The 22446-nt window shown below is 44.5% G+C and overlaps 1 protein-coding gene across 2 annotated transcripts in view; it reads left to right on the top strand.

Annotated features, from left to right (window-relative positions):
* USF3 (upstream transcription factor family member 3) overlaps positions 1-22446 on the top strand; it is a 53745-nt gene that overhangs the window by 4845 nt on the left and 26454 nt on the right. The window contains exons 1-3 of one of the 2 annotated variants that reach the window (XM_039366625.1): positions 13577-16579; positions 20227-20288; positions 22003-22031. In XM_039366625.1, the coding sequence (XP_039222559.1) occupies positions 16559-16579; positions 20227-20288; positions 22003-22031 (112 nt within the window). In that variant the 5' untranslated portion in view covers positions 13577-16558. Of the gene's footprint in view, positions 1-13576; positions 16580-20226; positions 20289-22002; positions 22032-22446 lie in introns of those variants that run through there. The other variant, XM_039366624.1, reaches the window with a different exon arrangement.

The raw sequence follows: 22446 nt of genomic DNA on the forward strand, positions 1-22446 counted from the left end.
CTTTTACTCTTTTGATGGTATCATTTGTTCTCTATCCATGTGCAGGTCTTTCTATCTTGTGATGCTGAGCATGTATCTTTCCATGGCTGTTTGTGCCACTCGTAGCTTTTGTATTGATTGTGAGGTTAGTGTCCATGTTCTCTTGCATATGTTAGAACAAGTAACACACACTGATTGAAAACTTTTTGGGCATAGGGGGAGTTTGTTCTTAAAAATTATGCTTAACTTGCCAAATGCCTGCCAACCACATTTAACACACCGTTCAGATTCCCTTTTTGTATCACCTTCCATTGAGATCTGTTGGCAAGGTATATACAGTGGTCTATTATGTCTAGTTCTTCTCCAGATATAAAAACTTATTTTAATAAACAAAAATAATAAGAAGAGTGATATTGTTTTAAATTTATGCAAATATCAATATCTGGTAAGTAAGTTTGATTTTGCAAATCCTGAGAGGGTCTTGAGAACCTACAGGGGTCCTTAAGAAACACCATGGCATTTTTGAGAGATGGAGCTGGAAATGACGGTGCTGCTTTGTAGAAGATTCACTCCTATGTGCTTGAATATTATCAGATAATAGTATTGAAATACTTCTGCTTGGTCGAAATGTGCAGAGGAATCTTGTTAAGGTTCCACCTTAACTTTGTATTATTTAAAATCTGTATGACACTGATGGGAAAGTTCATATCACCAATACATCAATGATACACAGCTACCATTCTTGATTGGCAAGATTAAAATGAACAAATAGTTTCGGAAAGGGACAGATCACAATTGATCACAGTATTGGCTTTATTTTACCTTGCTTCAAAAGATATCAGCAGTATTACAGAATGTTTTAATATAGCATTTGTTGATTAGGCTAACACCTTTGATTCAGTATGTAGTAGTAGATATGGACGTTAGCCAATATTGATGCAGATAAAGATTTAATGTATTTAGTATACCCAATTATATTCCAATAGATTTGCTCAAGTAAGAATAAATTCATCTGGATTGCTAATAGTATCAGTGAAATGAATACTACAACAAGGCTATATTCTCATATTCATATTGTGTAATCTTTATATAAACTCAGTAGTGTATTATATATTGGCTTTAGAGTTCTTCCCTCTATCTTTAGGTTCTTGAAAGTTTTACCATATGATAAGATTTACCATATGATTCTTCTTTCAATAATAATAATTGGATAAAAGAATGTTTTAAAAACTTAGGTTTGACTATAAAAACTTTGACTATAGACTAGAAAAGGGGTTCCCAATCAGGGGTGTGAGATTATATTCCAGGAGGTGCAAAAACCTGGGTTTTCAAAATTATAGTGTATATGCATAATTTATTGCTGTTATTTTGAACTTTTGTAAGGGGTGCGAGAATATATCAAAAACGTTCTCCAGCACAGGAAATGGAGTATCCACCAATCGGTTTGCTCTGTCTTCCTGCTCATTAGATCAAGTCAGTCAAACTTGCCATGCCCGTCCTGGACTAGGACACACCCAGTCTTGACTTGATCTTCAGCCCAGACAGACGTGGCAAATTTGGCTCCCAGCGTAGACAGGTAGATCAGATTTTCATTGCTGAATTCTCCATTCCTTCCACAGCCTCTTAAGTAGTGCTGGGATCAGCACTACCTCGGCTGGGCTGTCGGAGGCTTGAACTCCCCATTTTCCTTTTCTTTTTCTTTTCCATTTTTAAGGTAGAACGGAGGCTTCCGTTCTCCTTCCCTTCACATAGGCAGTGCTGGGATCAGTGCAGTAGCTGCCACCCCCCTCCTCTTATCCATTTCTCTTTGCTCATTGGATCGTTGAGGCCGCCAGGAGGACAGCCGCGCAAAAGCCAAATCTAAGTGTTCATTGGCATGCAGCTCAGCTCCTCACCTCCTTTGGTCTCAGGCCTTGCGGGGGCCTTCCTGGGCAGTTGTGGCTGCCATTTTGGCAGCCGCGTGAAGTTCCGCCACGCTGAATCGGCTTGCCCTTGGGGGTGTGCGACCCGGATTACTCCAACTCGGCCTGCCATTCACTATCGGGCGGTCAGCCATGAAATAGGCTCCCCTTTGTGGCGCACAGTTCTCCTTGCTAGCGAAACAGTCTTCATCATCGCGGCCGCCATTTTGAGGGCTATGTGGCTGCCGCCATTACGATCTGAAGGGAGGCCAGTGGGGGGTGTTCCTCCTTAATCGGCTGGCTTCACTGGCATCAACTGAATCCCTCAAGGCCTTGCTCCCTCCCACAAGTCCATATCAGGGGAGTTGGAAAAGGCCGCGGCCGCCATTTTGGTTGGCCGGTGCATACTGCATGGAGGACCCTATAGGCCTCTACAACCCTTAGCTTCTCCAGGAAATACAGTCTCCCCTCTTCAATCAGCCTTTGTGTGCTCTAAAGGCTACACAGCTCATTGGGCCCAATTACAGGCCTCAGTCTGGTGCTTCCCTCCTGGCCACCATTTAGCGGGCTATGCATTGGATCGCGGTCATTAAGTGATTGCTCTTGCCGCTTCTGCAGATCCACCCGACGTGCAAATGTGCTGACACTCATCAACTTGCTGGCCTTGTCACCACAGCGCCCTCTATGAGCAGGCAGGCTGTCATCACTCACCTGATTTTGCAGCAGCCATAGACATGACTGGACCCCCAGGGTCAATTACCGGTCAGGTGGCCAGGGGAGCAGGGTGAACCCTAGTATTCCCCTGCTCCAACTGCATTAGCTCAACCCGCCAATTTATCCTCTGCCAGAGTTCCCTCTCAGCACTACCTGAGATAACTCACATCAGGATGGAGGAATCCACGGCTCCTCAACCTAAGGAGACCATCCCTCCATCCACTAGCGGAAAAAGGCACAGATCCTCCAACCAGGAGGCAGCAGGCAGGATCAAAGACAAGGCTAAGACCATCTCCGGAAAGAAGCCTTTGAAACTGGCAGAGAAGCAGGCCAGCAGGAGTCACCAGGCTTTGGAGAAGGAATTTTCCAAAGCGCAGAGGCAGGCCCGGGCGTAGGCGGAACAGACAGGGACCTCGTTCTTTGATCTCCTCTGGGGCCCTCGACCTCTGCTCAAGGGGGCTGGGCACCGGTGGGGATTTCCACACACACCCTTCTGGGGTGGATCAAGGTCCCACCGTTCACCAACCATCAGTGGCCCCGTGGGTCCCACATTCAGTCCCAGAGGCCACTTTCACTGCAACAGCTGCCGGGCTCAGGGTAGCTGAGCCTGAAACCATTCCTTCTGAGGATAACCTTCAAGCCCTGATTTCCCAGGCGATTGACCGGGCTCTTGCAGCCAGGTCCTACCCTTGGCCAGGGCCGAGTCAATAGTATCCTTTCCCCCATCCTACCCTCTCCAGGCGGGAGCTCCTGAGTACCACAGGCCTCCCTCACCATCCCAATCCTCTTATAGTAGGGCATCTTCTACGGAGTACGACCAACCAAATATACCATGGTTGGAGGAGGAGGACCTCACCCCAGACCCTCCGCCATTTGGAGGTCTCTTTAACCTGGTCCTTTTCATGCCACTGCTTTGCAAGGCCAGCACTACTGCCAACATAGGCCCTGATCGGCTCCCTCAGTTGGACCCTTCGCCTAGCTCAGATCCGAACCCGGTCTTCTTTGAGCCCGTTGTGAATCAACACCATGTCCCTTGCCCATCTCTCTTCTTGAACACGGTTTGGAAGCAATGGGTCTTACCTGGCACATTCCTTCCTCCGGGAGGAACGGACAGGAAACTGTTCAGTGCAGCACCAGACTTGGCTGCCGTGCTGGAGGTGCCAATGGTAGATGAACCCTTGGCCTCTCTCTTCTCCTCGACTACAGTGTTGGGGGATATGGCCGAGATTCTGAAGGCTGAGGACAGGAGGTGGGAATTAACCTTCCACAGGACTCATCAGGCTGTGGCATGGGCAATAAGGGCGGCTACTTGTGCATTCTTCACTAAGACCTCTCTCCTCTGGCTTCGCCAACTATAGGCCAGGCTCCCTCTGGAGGAGGTACGCACTCAACAAGACCTGAGCAAGCTAGTTGCTGCATCCAAATACATCTCCAATGCAACACTGCATGCGGCCAGGTTCTCCTCCAGGACCATGGCCTCCAATGTCACAGCACGACGAATGCTGTGGCTCAAACATTGGCAAGCTGACACCAAATCCAAGTAGCATCTGGCCGCAGCCCCTTATCAGGGTGGTCAGCTGTTTGGAGAGGCCCTAGCACCTTATTTGACCGAGAATAAGGATAAGCGGAAGATGCTGACCCACCTCAGCCAGTATGCTGACAGGCGTGCCAACACGTTTGCCCGCAGACAGTCCTTTTGGTCAGGACCAGGTCCAGGCCCCACTCAACCTTCCCTCCCCTTCACGGCCAGACAGGACCACCTGTCTGACAAATCGGGTTTCAGATCCAGACAGCAGTCCCAGGGCAAGCGGCCCTTTCCGGGTGGGGATCACCATTTTAGAAGGTCCAAGTGACTCTTGGGCTGCCCCTCTCATAGGTGGCAGACTGGCCCTTTTTCTCCACCAGTGGGAGGCCACCACCAGAGACTCCTGGGTTCTCCAAACAGTCCAATACGGTCTGTCCCTAGAATTCATGTCCAGGCTACCAGGGCGCTTCATTTCTTGCCCCCAATCAAAGAACCCTGTAAAAAAGGGCCTCGTGCAAGAGGCCATTCGTCATCTTTTGGACATAAGTGCCATAGAACCGGTGAAAGGGGTGGGGGATTCTATTCCATCCTCTTTATGGTTCCCAAGGCCTCAGGAGGATGGAGGGCGATTCTGGACCTCAAGGGTCTGAATTCCCACATTGCAAACTGGAAGTTCAAGATGCAGATGCTCCAGTCCATCTTGGGAAGCGTGAGAAACGGAGACTTCCTGATGTCCATAGACCTCACAGAAGCTTATCTCCACATCCCCATCCTCCCCAACCACCGGCAGTTCCTCAGGTTCTGTTATATGGGCCATCACTACCAATACAGGGCCCTGCCGTTCGGCCTGTCGTCAGCTCCGAGTGTGTTTACCAAAATCCTGGTGGTGCTTGCTGCACGCCTGAGACTGGTGCTGGTATGCATCCAATGCTACCTGGACGACATCCAGTCGTCATCCTTCCCGGCCACCCAGTCGGACCTAATGTTGGTGATCAGAGTCCTCCAGGACCATGGGTTTTTGGTAAACTTCCAAAAAAGCCAGACAGGTCCCTCGGCCCGACTCCTACACAAGGGTGCCATAATAGACACAGTCGGTTGCCAGGTCTACCTGTCACAGGAACATCAGAACAGCATCCGGATCCTGGTCCTCAAAGTATGCAGGGAGCGCATGGTTTCGCTGGCCATTCTTTCCCAGCTGTTGGGAAAGATGATATCATGCACAGCGATTGTACCTTGGGCCAGACTGCATTCCAAGAACCTCCAGTGGTTCCTGCTCCCTTTCCAACGGTTGGGCACGAGCTCTTTCAACCAAAGGGTAAGGGTCCCTCCCCAGACCTTGCGGTCTCTCAGGTGGTCATCACCAGCAGTAGCTAGAGGGTCCTTCTTCAAGGAACCCATTCAGCTCACGCTTACGACAGATGCCAGTCTGTTCAGTTGGGGAGCGCAGCTTCGGTCGCAGTTGGCTCAAGGGCGGTGGTCCTGGCCAGACCTGAGGCACGACATCAATTGGTTGGAGCTCAGAGCCATACATCTGGCTCTCTGCCACTTCCATCAGGGATGACCTACGCATTTTTCATCGGGACCAGGTAGTCCTTCGCTTGGACCCTACTTTTATTCCCAAGGTCAACACTTTGTTTCATAGGGCTCAGGAAATCACACTTCCAGATTTCTGCCCTAATCCGTTTCATGACCTGAAATGGCAATGCCATTCTCTGGACATCCGCAGGGCCCTCCACTGCTATATCAAGCGGACGGTGGCCTTCTGCTGGTCTGAAGCCCTCTTCGTTTCCTTTCACCCTTCTTCTATGGGAAGGAGGGTGTCTGCCTCTACAATAGGCAGATGGATCAGGGCTTGCATTGTAGGGGCGTACCAGTCGCATTCCCTGCCGGTTCCAGGTCATGTCACGGCACATTCAACGTGCAATGTGGCTACCTCCGTGGCATGGGCCACTCAGACGTCCATTGAGGACGTTTGTAGAGTGGCTACATGGTCTTTGCCTTCACCTTTCGTGAGGCATTACAAACTGGACAGGTTTGCCTCTGTGGACGCCTCCTTTGGTAGGAGGGTCCTCCAACAGGTGGTTTCTAGGGATGAGGCACCAGACCTGACTGCTTCCCTTCCACAGGGACAGTGAGGCTTTGGTATGTCCCATTGGTGGATTCTCCATCTCCTGTGCTGGAGAAGGGGCGTTGTCTTACCTTAACGCCTTTTCTCAGCACGGAGATGGAGAATCCACTCCCGCCTATTTGGGTCCGCCAGGTCCAGTGTTAGGGTTCTGGGAGCCAACACGTCAGACTATAGTCAGTGGCTTTTGCCCTCATCAAGACTGGGCATGTCCTAGTCCAGGACGGGCGTGGCAAGTTTGACTGATTTGATCTAATGGGCAGGAAGACAGAGCAAACCCATTGGTGGATTTTCCATCTCCGTGCTGAGAAAAGGTGTTCAGGTAAGACAACGCCCCTTCTAGGGGTGCAGGGTATAGAAAAGATTGGGAGCCGCTGGACTAGAACCATCCACTCAAGAAAAAAGTCACTGAAGAACAACACTTCCAACCCCTAATTCCTGCTGACAGTCCAATATGATGCTATGATCAAGAGTATTAAAAGTCACTAAGAATTTTAAAAAGATTGGAAGGGTGCAATGTCCTCCATCAAGGTTGAGATGGTCATCCACCAATGTGACTAATGCCATTTATATCCAATGGAATCTACATAATCCATATCTTCTATCACTCTTTGAAGCTGAATCATTCCCCTCAGCAAGTTGGTGATTAAAACTACAGTCTCTCTCAGACAAGCATTGTCAATTTCCCTAATCCAGCCAATTCCTTCCTGCCTGGAGGAACTAGGAAAAGCACAAATCCAGCTTGCATTTGGCAAACTCATCTCATAGAGAATCCTGTCCACTTCCTTGAGCATAATGATTCATAGCACAAGATCTAGTCTCAACAACATATTGGATTTTATCTAATTCACATTTGGCTCTAGGACAGTGTGGCGAACCTATGGCACATGTGCGCTCTCTGTGGGCACACGTGCCGTCGCCTCAGCCCTGCCTCCCCCTGCAGCCCCCTCCTCACCAGCAGTATATATATATATATATATATATATATATATATATATATATATATATATACATACATACATAGAAATCTAATTGATGTCTACATGTAGCAAATAGAAAAATCTGAAAATGTGATTGAATTGATTGTTTCTGATAAAAGATTAAGAGACTGAGTTTTTTTCTTAGAGCTTCAAAGAGTCTGAGATAAATAGAGTGATAATTGCTATTGATAATACTGTGTTCTTCTCCATATGGATAACCGGGAAGAATAACTCTTGGTGAACTTCATGAAACTTGGAAAGTACTTGTATTTTTGTTATTCTGGCAAACTTCATAAATAAACAAATCTGCTAAGCATACATTTACATTTATCACAAAGACAAATACTAATTACCATAATTATATCCTTTGTCATCTTTCAGAAAGTAGTCATGCTCTCCTCTTCTCCAGCATGATGAGTGGAGAATCCACTAATGGGTTTCTGCCCGTAGACTAAGTTAGCCAATTTTGCTCCGCCTCTTCCTGGGACCTCCATTCCTCAGTTCTCGACTTAGTCTCAGCCCGTTCAGACTGTTATTTCTGGCTCCAGAAGCAATTCTTTGAATCAGGTGGTATTTTTCTTTCATTTTTGTTACTTCGTGTCGAAGGGAGGGAGAGGGAGAAGGTGAACGGCTGTTCGCTTTCTTCTCTTAGTCGGGCGATTGCAGCGCTACTGCAAGGCTCTCAGGACAGCCGATCTATTGGATTAAACAAAGAGCCGGGGCGCCATTTTAGTTGATCACCCAGCGAGCTCCAGGGTGTGGGGAAGTCTTTTGTTTACCCTGAGACCCCCCCAGCACCTCTCTTCCTCTCTAGAGTTCCTTCTCAAGGGAGCAGCAGAGCTTCCTTGGGGTTTTCCTTTTTTTTCAGCATTTGGCTTTTCTCCATAGCCGGCTGTGATCCGCGGGGGACTGTTAGATCTCCGCGGCTTTTACGACAGTTTTTGAGCTGCGGAGAGCTGATAGATCTTCCGCGGGCATTTCCGAGTCCAGCTGAGCCGCGGAGAGTGAGACGCCTCATAGGGCTTTCCCCGGTGATAAGTAAGCAGTAAGCAGACTGCTCTCCTTTTTTTTCTCAGGGCAGTCGGCAGCAGCATCCCCTTCCTCCTTCCTAGCCAAGCACTTCCTTTTCAAAAAATAAAAAATAAAATAAATTTTTTTTCTTTCAATCAATCAAATATTTCTTTGAAGGAGGGACAATCAGGAACTGGTCAAATTCAATCCATTGTTTTCCTGAACTAAACCTGCTTAAGGCCTCTGTTGAGATTTCTCCCAGTTTTTTGAATTGGGATATCTCTTTCTGCCAATGGCAAACACAAACGCTGCCCAATCAATACAGGTATCCTCCATAAGCTCTCCTGGGCACAGGAGGCCAAGATCATCTAACCAGGAGGCGGCGGGCGGGCAGAATCAAGGCCAAAGCAATCTCTGGCAAAAGGTCTTATAAGGCAGCAGATAAGGAGGCCAAACGTAGACACCAGGCCCTGAAAAAACAGTTTTCTAGGGCCGAAAAGAGGCAAGCCACAGCAGAGGATGGCCTAGACCCACCTAATTACAAAGAGGAGGAAATATTTGGCCCGAGGAAGCCTGGTCAGGAACCTCTGGAAACAGAGGCTGACGCAGTACAGGCAATTGAATCCCCTCTTCGTGAAGGGCCCGAAGGCCCGGGGACAATGACAGGTTTCCAAGAGGCACTGTCATCGGAACATTTACAATCTCTCATATCTCAGGCCTCTTCAAGACACCATTGTTCCAGGACCGGGTCCATGGCTTCAAGAGGCCGTCCCCTCCTCTCGCAAGAGGAAGCCTCTGTGTATCACAAATCAATCTTTCCTTCTCGATCTTCCAGAGGCAGGAAGTGTCCTGCAGAGGACTATGAGCAGTCAGATCAAGGACTGTCAGAGGATGATGACATATCCCCAGACCCTCCAACGTTCATGGGTCTATTTAACCCCACCCTGTTCAAGTCCCTACTTCACAAGGCCAGCAGCACTGCCAAGATTGAAAGACCCTTGATCCCTCAGGAAGGACCTTCAACTAGTCAGGTCACAAACAACGAGGCGTTTTCTCAACCCACCTACACACAGCAATTTATTCCCTGTCTTTTTTGATTCAATCCAGAATAATATGGGGACACCGGGATTCTTTCCTCCGATGGGGGGAACAGACAAGAAGCTGTTCAATATAGACCCTGGCCTAGCGGAGGTAATAGAGGTCCCGAAGGTAGACGAGCCTGCAGCCACGCTTTTTTCCCCATCCACGGTAGCCGGAGACGCAGCAGAGGTCCTGAAGTCTGAGGATAGGAAGGTGGATCTCACCTTCCGCAGGGCACACCAAGTCTCAGTATGGGCGATCAAGGCATCTATTTCTAATTCCTTTTTTGCTAGGACTACATTACTTTGGCTCTGCCAACTCCAGGTGAGAATTTCCCAGGACGAGAAGAGAACCCACCAGGACTTAAGAAGGTTAGTGACAGCAACAGAATTTCTGGCAGATTCCTCCTTACACAGGGCAAACTATTCTGCAAGGGCAATTGCACAAAACACTGCTGCTCATAGATTGCTATGGCTCAAGCAATGGCGAGCCGACATCAAGTCAAAGTGGCAGTTGGCAGCAGCACCCTACAAGGGCGGCAAGCTTTTTGGTGAGGCTCTTAACCCTTATCTGGTAGAAAACAAGGATAAACACAAGGTGTTGGTCCACCAGTTCAAAAGAATGGAGAGGAGAGTCTCTTCCTTCCCTCGCAGGCCGTCCTTTCAATTTGAAGCAAGTCCAGAGCAGAACTCTTTTTCCCATCCCTATCAGCCCAGATCAGACCGACAGGGCGATAGACCAGGCAGCAGGGACAGATTTAGGCAACAATTCCAGTCAAAGCAGCCTTTTTGCGGAAGGGGGGGCGCCCCTTTCGCAAATCCAAGTGATGGGGAGGACTTCCCCATTGGTGGCAGGCTGGCCCTTTTTGCACACAAATGGCAGGCCACCACCATGGATCTTTGGGTCTTAAACACTGTCAGATTCGGCCTCTCACTGGAATTCATCTCCAAACCCCTGAACTGATTCACACCTTGTCCATTGTCAAGGGATCCAGCCAAAAAGCGGCTCCTCAGGGAGGCCATCCTGCACCTTCTGGACATCCGGGCGATAGAACCAGTGCAGAAGAAGCAACAGGGACAGGGTTTCTACTCCATATTATTTTTAGTCCCAAACAGTTCGGGGGGGGGTGTAGGGCAAGTCTAGATCTAAAGAATCTGAATACCCACCTGGCATACAGGAGGTTCAAGATGCAGACTCTTCAGTCAATCTTTTTTTTTTTTATTGAAAATTTTTTAAATTTTACAAAACAAATCCCCTCCCCAAACCCACCCTCCCATACCCTCCCCCATCTCCCCAAACCTCCCTAACCCTCCCCTAGACCTCCCAGAGTTGATTACAGGCTTATCCTAAATATTTCAAAAAGAAAAGAAAAAAAGCTTAAAACACATATGAATCCTAAACAAATCTAAAAACCTTAAATTAAATGAATTATCTCCTCTAAAAAAATAATAATTAAAGTCATTATAATATACTCTAAACTTTAAACACTACTTTCCTTGAACATCTATACCTATAATATAAAATCTAATATAAATAATAAACAATTCTGAATACATTTAGTTAAACAAATTGTACTCCCTCCAAAACACAACTTTAAACATTACTTGAAACTTGAAACATTAAAATGAGCAAATTGAAACTTAAGCAAATTGTACTCCAACCAAACACAAATTTAAACATTACTTAAAACTTAAAACATTAAAATCCCGCTGTACACATTTAATCAAATTCCATCTTGAAAATAATAATAATAATGATTACTGTTATTATTATCATTCTTTATAATCTCCCTCCAACACAAATTTAAACATTACTTAGAGCTTAAAGCATTAAAATTCCCTTTAAACATTTAAATCTTCAACAATAACAAATCCCCTCCACAAATTCAGTCTCTCTTGCCCATAAGCATCGAAAAAAAAGCATAAAAATCTGCCCTTGAAGATCGCTCCAAAGAATTTGTAAGTCCTGGTTTTCCCACTAACTCCAGAACCAATACCTTTGAAACTTCCTCACCTCCTTCACCTGTCGGTCTTTCTCTTTACGTTTATATGTTGCTTTTTCTTTGCATTTATACATTCCAGTCTCAGGAACCAACACTTGTGAAACTTCCTCGACCTCCTTTTCTTTACATTTATATGTTGGACAAATTGTCTTCTGGTCTTTCATCTCTTGTGAAACTTCCTTGAGCTTCTTCTGCTGATTCTTTTCTTTACAATTATATCTTGCGTAGGTTATCTTCTGGTCATTCATCTCTACTTGTTGAGGCCTCCTATTTTTAATTAATATAGACTCTTCAAACTGCAATTCTGGCATTAAAGGTTGCTCCAAAAAATTTATAGATACTTCTCCCTCAGATTCAGGAACCAATAGTTGTGGAGCTTCCTTAAAGTTCTTCTGTTGATCCTTTTCTTTACAATTATATGTTGCACGAGTTGTCTTTTGCTCCTCCATTTCTACTTGTTGAGATCCCTCAAACTGCAAGTCTACCTTTTTATCTTCCAAGACTTTAAACATGGTAGGTGACGATGAGCATACCCCCAGGACCGAAGTATAAAAATCTTTTGCTTTAGAAACAGTATTAAGACTATAACGTATCCCCAGGTAGCTCACCACCATTCCAGTCGGAACATCCCATCTGAACAGAATTTGTCTCTTTTTAAGTTCGTCTGCTAAGAAAGCAAACTCCTTTCTTCTCCTTAAAATTTTTGGTGGGATCTCCTTTAAAATTATAACATCTTGTGAAGCAATTTGAAACCTCTTCTTATAAAAGGCTTGTCTAATTTCATTGCGCAGGGATCTTTTCCCAAAGTAAATTACCACATCTCTTGGCAAATTCTTTTGCTCTGCCACCACAGAGTTAACTCTAAATGTCTGATCAATTCCACTAAGTATTTCCTCTTCTTCTCTATTCAGAATCACAGCAAAGTCCTTTGCCACCATCTCTCTCAAATCTCCTTGCACAGACTCATGTAAACCTCTAATTCTTAAGGCATATTCCATTCGTTTATATTGAAGCATAAGAATCTCATCTTGAAAGTTTTTCATCTCTTTTTCCATACTTTCAAAATTTTCCTCCATCAATTCCAATTTTTCAACTACCTCTTCTACACGAAAATTCAACTTTTCAAGAACAGAAGCAACTCCTTTTAAAGTCAAAACTATCTCTTGCTTCAAAGTCTTATTATTTTCCTCTAAAATCTCTTTCATTTCTCCCCTAATTTGGAGTATAACATCTCCCATCATGTCTTGCAAATCCTTCACCATTGTTGACTGTGGCAAGGAAGAAGGTAAAACTATTAATTTAGATTGTTGCCTTGATGATAAGACCGAAGAAGAAGTCACCTTGGAAGCTGTAGAGATTACTGAACGCTTTGGAGCCATCTTGAAAAAAAAAACTTTACTCCTTCTTAAAAATTGCAAGAATTAAACAAACAAAAAAAAAATAAGAAATTAGCTCCATATATTCAAAAAAAAATCCTTCAAAAGGGGATCATTAAAGAAAAAAAAAGGAGGAAAGAAAAATAATAATAATAATTAAATAGAAAAATCCGTTCCATTTTTTTTTAAAAAAAATGCCAAAAAGTGCAGAATACAAAACATAAAAATTAAACAAAAATAGTAACACTAACACTCCATTCCTATCATTAAAAAAAAGGAAAAAGGGAAAGGGGAAAAAAAAACACCAAAAATGCTTCTAAAATCCATAAAAGCCGATCGCCGTTAAAAAAAAAGCGCCGGAGAGTCTGCCGATCGCCATTTTACTTTCCCTTTCAACAAAAAGTAAAAAAATAAAAATTAAAAAGAGGGAAAGAATAATAATACTTCTAAAATCCATCCAATCATTAAGAAAGCAAAAAAAAAAAGAAAAAGCCGATCACCGTTCTAACTTCCCCCCCCCAAAAAAACACCGGAAAAATCTGCCGATCGCCATTTTACTTTCCCTTTCAACAAGAAGTAAAAAATAAAAGGAGAGTATATAAACATAAAAATAGATCTTTAAACTTAAAATACATATAAAGTCAAAGAAAGCTAAAAATAAATCCTCTAGTCAACTCTGTCCGCTTATAAAAAAAAACTCACCAGTTCACTTTAAACACGGAGGTGTTCGCAACGGCTTGTTTTGTCCCTAGGGACAAAAGCAGCTGGGAAGCGGAGACAGTCTGAACTCCGTGGGAGCACTCTGTCACCCCCCCAAAAAAAGAAATGGGGATACATAAGAGGCTCTACCACTATTCAGACTACCCTCTGCCCCCCCCTTTGCCCGGGAGGGGGATTTTGAACCGCTGAACAGCTGATGTCTGCTGTTCATAGCGGTTCATTACACTTACCCAGGACGGCTACAAAGTAGCCGCCATCGCCGTGCAGATCCACCGGAAGTCCAGACTCTTCAGTCAATCTTAGCGAGCGTCAGAAAGGGAGATTTCCTGATGTCTATAGATCTGACGGAGGCCTACCTTCACATCCCAATCCTGCCGGAGCACTGAAGGTTTCTCAGGTTCTACCTAGCAAGGCATTATTATCAATACAGAGCTCTTCCCTTCGGCCTGTCCTTGGCCCCCAGAGTATTCACAAAGGTTCTGGCGACCCTTGCTACACACCTGCAGACTAATCCGGTGCGCATCCAGTGCTACCTGGACGACATTCTCATTCAGTCCTCATCAGTTCAGGCGGCATAGGCAGACATAGCACTGACCCTACAGGTTCTTCAGAACCATGGGTTCTCAATAAACTTTCAGAAGAGTCAAAACTGTCCCATCGACCCGTCTTCTTCATTTGGGAGTAGTAATAAACACATTAAGGTGCGAGGTCTACCTCTCTCGAGAACACAGGAACAGCATTCAAGCCCTGGTCGGGCTAATCCGAAGAAGGTGGACCACCACACTGGCCACGCTCTCCAGCTTACTAGGGAAGATGATATCATGCATAGCGATCATGCTGTGGGCACGGCTACACTCCATAGACTTGCAATGGTTCCTACTCCCATTCCAGAAAGAGGGAACCGGCACCTCCAACCAAAAAGTGGGTACCACCAGGAGTCATAAATTTGCTAAAGTGGTGGTTGTCTCCAGCCATGACAAGGAGACACATGTTCAAGGAGACCGTCCGAGTCACCCTGACCACAGTCGCCAGCCTATTCAGTTGGGGAGCACATCTTCAATCCAAGGGCCAATGATCCAAGGGGGACCTGAAACACAACATAAACTGGTTGGAGCTCAGAGCCGTACATCTGGCTCTCCATCATTTCCACAGCGCAGTGACGGATCAACACGTTCTAGTGCTTACGGACAACGTGGTGGCCAAAGCCCACATCAACCGTCGGGGGCACGTGGTCGAGGGCCCTCATGACTGAGACCAAATTGCTGGGAACCTGGGCCGAGAACAACCTAGCCTCTCTCAGGGCAGAGCACATATCAGGAGAAGCAAATCAACAAGTGGATTCTCTGAGCAGGGCAACAATAGACCACTCAGAGTGGAGCCTACACCCTACTCTCTTCAGGGAAGTATCAGCCCGGTTTGGTCATCCAGTACTGGACCTGTTTTCAAGCCCCAAGAATGCTCAGCTCCCAAGATTCTTCTCCCGCTTCCCGCTTCCCGTCTCCAGGAGCGGAGAGAGCAGATGCCCTCCAGGTACATTGGCCGGAGGGGTTACTATATGCCTTCCCTCCGCTTCCTCTGATTCAGGCAACCATCAGGAAGATATTGCAGGAACAAGCAGAAGTGATACTCATTGCACCGCACTGGCCAAGACGACTGTGGTTTGCCGACCTCGTAAGTCTCTCCATGGAGGATTCCGCACGATCAAATCTCCCTCAGTCAGGGGGCGCTACTCCACCCAGAACCACAGTGGCTCCAATTAACCGCCTGGCACTTGAGCGGAGCCTCCTAGAAAGGGAAAGCTTTTTGCAGAGAGTCATTAGGACACTTCTGGCCTCAAGAAGGTCCTCAACCAACAGAATTTACGACTCCACTTGGAGAAATTATTACAGCTGGTGCACAAGGCATCAGCTAGACCCTCTTAGTATTTCTATCCTGAGGATCTTAGACTACCTAGCAGAGGGTCTGGACAAGGGCTTGGCACCAAACACAATTCATAGGCAGGTGGCCGCCCTATTCTATATCCTTACATATGGCAACTCTGAACCACTAGCCAAACACCCGGCAGTGCGGGTTTTCATTAAGGGCGCAACAAACAGCAGACCACCCGTGGTACACAGATATCCCTCCTAGGATCTGTCCAAGGTCCTGCAAGCCATTACCTCACCTCCATTTGAACCTGTCAGGACATGCACATTACAATTTTTGACCCTTAAAGTCGCATTCCTGATCGCAGTCACTTCAGCTAGGCGCATTTCAGAGTTGACAGCACTATCAGAGAGCATCTCTGTACCTTCCACATAGACAGGGTGGTCCTATGATTAGACCCCTCCTTCATTCCCAAGATTAACTCCCTGTTTCACAGAACACAGGAGGTGGTGCTACCAGATTTTTGCCCTCAGCCCTCCCATGAATTGGAGCGCAAATGGCACACCTTAGACGTTCGGAGGGCCTTAAGGCAATACATTAAGCAAACAGCACCCTTCCGCAAGTCAGAGGCCCTGTTCGTTTCCTTCCATTCACACACAAGGGGCCAAAAGGTCACAGCTTCCACAATCGGTAGATGGATCAGGAAGTGCATAGCAGTGGCATACCAGGGACATCACTAGTAGTCCCCAGACAAATCACCGCACACTCCACTCGCAGCGCTGCCACCTCAGCAGCTTGGGCGACTCAGGCACTGATTGAGAAAATATGTAGGGCGGCGACGTGGGTGTCGTCTTCCCCCTTCATAAGACACTACAAGTTAGATAGGTTCACATCTGCGGAGGCCTCATTTGGCAGGAGGGTCCTCCAGTGCTTAGTACCAGAAAGTGGGACACAGGCCCAGACTGCTCCCCACCCACAGGGACAGTGAGGCTTTGGTACGTCCCATTGGTGGATTCTCCACTCGTCATGCTGGAGAAGGGGTGTTGTCTTACCTGAACGCCTTTTCTCAGCATGATGATGGAGAATCCACTCCCACCCTTAGGGCCAGTCAGGTCCAGTGCAGGGAAGAGGATTGAGCCAACAAACAAAATCTTAGTCAGCAACTTCGCCTCAGTCGAGAACTGGGGAATGGAGGTCCCAGGAAGAGGCGGAGCAAAATTGGCTGACTTAGTCTACGGGCAGAAGACAAGCATAACCCATTGGTGGATTCTCCATCGTCATGCTGAGAAAAGGCGTTCAGGTAAGACAATGCCCCTTCTGTGTTCTTGCTGCTTTATACCTATCGTCTGTCCTTGTTTTCATGCAGTAGCCTAAAAGTCTTTTATTAATTGCATAGTAAAGAATATCTTGTACATCTCTTCCACTGAGCGTGTTCCTTCCATGTGATAGCTCTCTTTCTGGAAAGTTACTTTCTGGAACAATTTACTATTCCTCCTCTGAAAATCCTTGTCCACTTTTGTGAGCTGAAGTGTGGCCACTTGTTTATTCTATTCTCCTTATTTTTCTTCTGTGCTGTTCTATAGATTTACATTTGATACATGCTGTATGTATGTTTGGTTTCTTTTATGCAGAGAAGGAAAAAACCTTTTTCCTTCTATTCCTTATATAGCCACCACCTGTGGAAAGATTTGTTTCTTCTTGTTTCTTTTATTGGCTAATAGATAAGCTAAATACAAAACATTTAAAAGGAACTATTGATGAGGATCTCCTATTTATTTATTGTCAAATTGTTTTCTAACTTAAATTTGTCCTTTCAGTTATGAGTAGTTTTGGCTTAATTTCAGTTGATATATTTAGTATGAAAATGCATATGAATTTCAAGATGTTATTATTGTTTGTCTAAGTATGTACAGTATATCTCTCTATGTTCTGTTTATGGTTTATGGAGTTTTTGAACATACGTAGCATGATTTATGACAGTAGATTCTTGATATGTATGCAGTGATAATATTTGAACTGATTTCTTTTTAGACAGAGAAGCATAGATAAGCAGAGAAGAAGATTATCTAGCAATATATTAAAACTCCTTGAATTGTTTGATTTGTTTTTATGTTTTCAGGCAAGTTTTTCCTTTTTAAAAATTTTTCCTTATTAATATTTTCATATGTATTGTTATGAAGTATTTCAGATTTATATTTTGATTTTATATATATAACCAACACTAGTGTATCTGAGAAAATGTTAAACAAGAATCAGTGACATGAGTTTCAACTAACATGCCACTCCTATGTAGATTAATATTAGGTTATATAGGTTTTATTAACCAGTAAAAATTAGACTCACTAAAGTTATAGCACACATTTTACACTAAATATAAAATTGAATTTTGCTATTACTTCAGACATTCATGACAAAATAGGGCTTTTTAGTAAGCCTTCTCATGAATTATCCTTTGTGACTGATAGGTAGAATCATAGGTTTGGAACGGAATTTCTTCTCTGCACTCTTTCTAGAGCCTCAACATCTTTTTTATATTGTTGTGACCAGAACTGGATGCAGTATCCCAAATGTGGGATACATTTATACTCACCAATGTGGTATAAAGTGATTCTGTCACTTAATACTATCCCTCAGTTCCATGTTGGCTTTTTTGGCAATTGCAGAACACTGCTGGTTCCTACTGTGTTTCCCTGAAAGTAAGCCCCCCCCAAAGTAAGCCCCAGATTGCATTTCGGGGGTGGGCCTAATATAAGCCCTTCCCCGAAAGTAAGCCCTACTTAAGAGCCTGCACAGATGGCTGGCTGCCAATTCCATCTGGTTTCTACCATAGACACAAGATTGGGGGGGAAGCTCCAGTGCCTCTGCGATGGGACGAAGCCGCTGGGGGAGGGGTGATCTGGTGCACGTGTCCCACTAACGTACGGTATACCTTACTGCTGCCTCTCATGCTGCCCGGCTTGTTCCGCAGCCGTTTTTGGCTGGCTGTGACCAATTGCCGCATTGTGTATCGCGCCCACCAATGTCACTGCACAGATCCCCCATCTGACCCATGTGCCCTGCTAACCAATGGTATATCAGTCCCTTATCACAACCTGACTTGTTCTGTGACTGGCTTCAGCTGCCATTGCCATTCACCACATCACGCGTCACACCCAATGCCGCTGCCATAAAGCTTGGCAGATCCACCCCATCTGACCTACGCAAGGCCATAGCCAGGCCTCCCATGCCAACGGTAATCCTAATCCCCACTCCCCTCCAACCCTAACTGGATCTGGGAAGCCCTGGGGAAAAAAAACAGAAAAAGTTGTGTCGTAAAAAATTTTTTTCCCCTGTTTGTTTCCAAACTGCTTTGGAAATCTGCCAAGTGCATGGAAACAAAAGTTTGTGTGGGGAAAAAAGGTCAATCAATCAATTTCAACTTCTCACACACAAAAAAAGATCTCATGAAGTTGGAATTGATTGACCTTTTTTCCCCCGCCCAAATTTCTTTTGTTTCCCTGCCTACGGTGGCAAGGAGTGTGAAGGAGAAACGGCACGGGACTGGAAATCAGGTAAGCGAAGAGATGCAATTCCTGGGAGAAGCGAGGGCATTTGGGCAGTGATGTGGCAAGCTCTTTAGCTCCGTGATGGCAGAGAACTGTGATGGAGCTGCAAAGCAGATGGCAAGATGCTGAAATGGGTACATCTCTGTCCTGCAGCTGCCCAGGCTGCTGGAAGGAAGGCCGACATCTACCGGCACTTATGGTAAATGCAGCGGCATTCCGGCTCTGGTGGGGAAGGGGCAGCCAGCATGGGTGCTGATGGCAGGACGCCCACTCGCTTCAGCACCCTCCCTCCCCAAGCCTCTGGCATTCCACCTGCCGCTTTGGTCCTGGGCTGCCACCTCCCCACTCACCTCTCAGGCGGGCCCAGCCAGGCCAGGAAGGCAGCCTTCCCAGATGCCCGGGGCAAAAAACCCCCCACTCTGGCCGGAGGAACATCGGCCTGGCCAACCCCACCTTGGTGCCCTTCCTGTCGCTGCCCAGCACAGCTGCCTCAGGGCTACAGGGGCTGGCCTGGCATGGGAAGGGCACATGCTCTGCCCCACCTGCCCACGCCAGTATTTGGTCCACCACCATGCTCTCGCCATTGCATTGTCTTTGCACCTCATGCGCAGGCCCCGCCCCCACATGCTCATAGCCTGCTGGTACCGATAAAACTAAGCTCTACCCCGAAAGTAAGCTCTAGTGCTTATTTCAGAGCCCAAAAGAAAGTAAGACCGGGTCTTACTTTTGGGGAAACACGGTACTTAAGTGGTAGTTCTACCAGGACACCTAGGTCCCTCTCATAGGCACTGCTGTTGAGTCAGGTGTTGCTTAACCTGTACCTGTGCATTTTTTTTTCTTGCCAAAGTGCAGGATCTTACTTTTTTTGCCACTAAATTGCATCTTCTTGGATAGGACCAGTGCTTAAGTGTGTCAAGATCCTTCTGGATCTTGAGGATATCTTCTGAAGTGTTAGCAGTTCCCCCCAGCTTTGTGTCATCTGCAAATTTGATGAGTCCCTCCATCTAGGTCATTTATGAAGATATTAAAGTAAAATATAAATAAGGCTTCGGTATTTCAGACAATTTTATTAGTCTAAGATTTGAAGTATTTTGGATGCAGTAGAAACTGTAGAATGCTTACAATCTAGTAAATAGTTTGGTGCTGAGTACAAATAATATATGAGTAGCTAAATAGAGAGATTTTGCATTGTTGTTCCTCCTTCAGTGTTCAGCATAGGTGTACTAAGACCTTTGACAATTTCATTAATGAGTTCATTGTGCTAATGTAAAATTATTTTAAAATTGCAGTGAAATTTGCTACAAATACAGATGTAAAAGCTTGCTGAAAAACCATGCATTTTCAACTGTAATGATTGATATAGTAGCTTCAAAGATTGTGATGAGTTTTTCTGTTTTCCTAGATTCTTTTGTCTCAAACTATGCCAGAGATGACAGAGAAAGCTCCTCTTAAGAAGCAGCACCGGTATGTTTCCAAGTTACAAATAAGTATACAAGTATAATCCTATCCTTGCTACAGGGAAATAAATGATACTGATTTGGGTGAGATTGCATTGACACTGTGCTTTGATTAATTCTCTGTTCCAGCCTCTGGAAGAAGAGATTGAAGACTAGAATAACCACAAAAAGGAGGGTGTTTTGTCTGCAGGCAACAGCCTATATATTTGAAAAGGGTAAAATGGGCATGAAAGAAGTAGGGCTGAAGGGGGCTCCAATTTTAATTAATCTATCATATTTTATTTATTTTTGACAAAAATGAAAAAAGTACCGAGATAGCCAGATACTACAAAAGGTGAACTATCAACCAACATGACAAACAGTGGTGAACTATAACAGGCTATGCTTTGCTGTATTGTCTGAGGTGTTATTTATCTGGAAGTAGCGTAACAGTAGTAGTTATTGTCCGACCTAGTTTAGTGTGGCATGCAAACATATCAGTAATATTAGAATTTAATCTAGCAAACAAATCCATTTATTAGTTAAAAGGTTTAGCAGGAATTTAGTGCAAAATATAGGGGAGGTGGGGGTTGTGTAAAAATATACTTCATGTTCTCCATCCACTCCATGCAAATGTGAGAAGTATGTTTCTCTGATATGAACAGCTATTGCCCTTTTTTATATGAAGTTTCTTAAATTTCTTAGAAGAAAGACTGAATATAAAAGCATCTCCTTTGAAACAAGCCTAAAATTAGATTAGCGTTCATTTTGCTAAGTTTTAGGAAAGCGGTTGCATATTTTTTTTAAATCGACCTGGAAATGCTAGTAGCAAGCTTCCACCCTGAGTTCTTCTTTGCTGCTTGATTGTTCTTCAAATGCAGATATTTTTGTAATTGCAGATAGAGCTATAAATTTTTTCATACTTTTTAAATGTAAACAATCCAGAGTCCTTTGGGATTGGAGGAGATAAGCCTAGGTCAGTTAATCAGTCATGTGGTGTTTGTGTACATGAACATAAACACAGTCGTTTTAATAGATTTGCAGGGACAGTAATTGAAAAATAAATTATTTGGTGCAGCATCTATTAGTAATGTTTTTCACATTCCATCCTTCTTTAAGAAAAATGTACTAAGGGAAATACAGTATTGAAATGCCAAATCTCACAAGTTTGTCAGTTACTAGTACATTACTGCATTCCTGCTATTACAATCCATGATTTCTATTCTATCCACATTTAAGAATAAATGTCATTGGAGTAGGGAAATATGAAACATTGGCAGGAAAAATGTTCTTTAAACTTATTTTTATGAAAGAAATTTATAGGGAAGTATAAAACTATATTCTAAATTCATGTAACATAATCCCCTTCTCTGGTACACAAAAAAATCTATCGCATATGCATTTATAATGTTTCCCCTGTTCCTTATATCTATGATATTTGTTTATACTACTGGTGATATAATATGTGATCCATATTGGAACCTTTGTTCATAGCTTGAATTCCCACAAGAAAGCCTCATTTTGTGCTTGTTTTATGCAAGCAATTTTGTGCATATTTTGTGTGTATATGTTTTAGGGAATATTTTATTATGTTTAAAAATAAATAGGCTAATTGATAACATGCTACAATCTTTGCTGTATATTTGGGGGGTTTGTCAGAAAAGAAGAACATTGTTTTACAAATTTTATGGATTTAGTAAAATACTTTAAATAGCAATAAATAGTTCATATTTTTTAAACAGGAAGAAAAACCGTGAAACTCATAATGCAGGTAAGATTTTAATATTTTTAGTAATAATTTTTATTGAAGTTTAAAAATACAAAGATAAACTAATATGAACTAAGAAAAATGCAAAAAGAACTGTTGAAGGAAAAGTCTTCATCAGGGTCCAGTCCAAGCCGGGAATAAACAACATGGCGACTGCTTTAGAAAGAAGTTTGTAGTTTATTGAAGAGGAAAGCCAGACAGAAAGATGGCTCTGGAAGAAAAGAGAGCACATGTAGTAGGGAGTGGGTTTTTATACCTTCTGGGGCTCTTGGGGTTGTTTCCTGTTCTTGTTTAAGGCTTTGTATTTCCTGTGTTATATACTTTGACCTGAGTCTGAGTGTGCCTTTCTGGTATTCTGATGGTGGTGGGTTAATTCTATTATGTCCTGTCTTAGAGTTTGGGTGGGGTATGTAGATTT

This window comes from Crotalus tigris, unplaced genomic scaffold, assembly GCF_016545835.1.
Source record: "Crotalus tigris isolate CLP2741 ecotype Arizona unplaced genomic scaffold, ASM1654583v1 scf7180000020347.5012614909:4044961, whole genome shotgun sequence".
Lineage (NCBI taxonomy): Eukaryota > Metazoa > Chordata > Lepidosauria > Squamata > Viperidae > Crotalus > Crotalus tigris.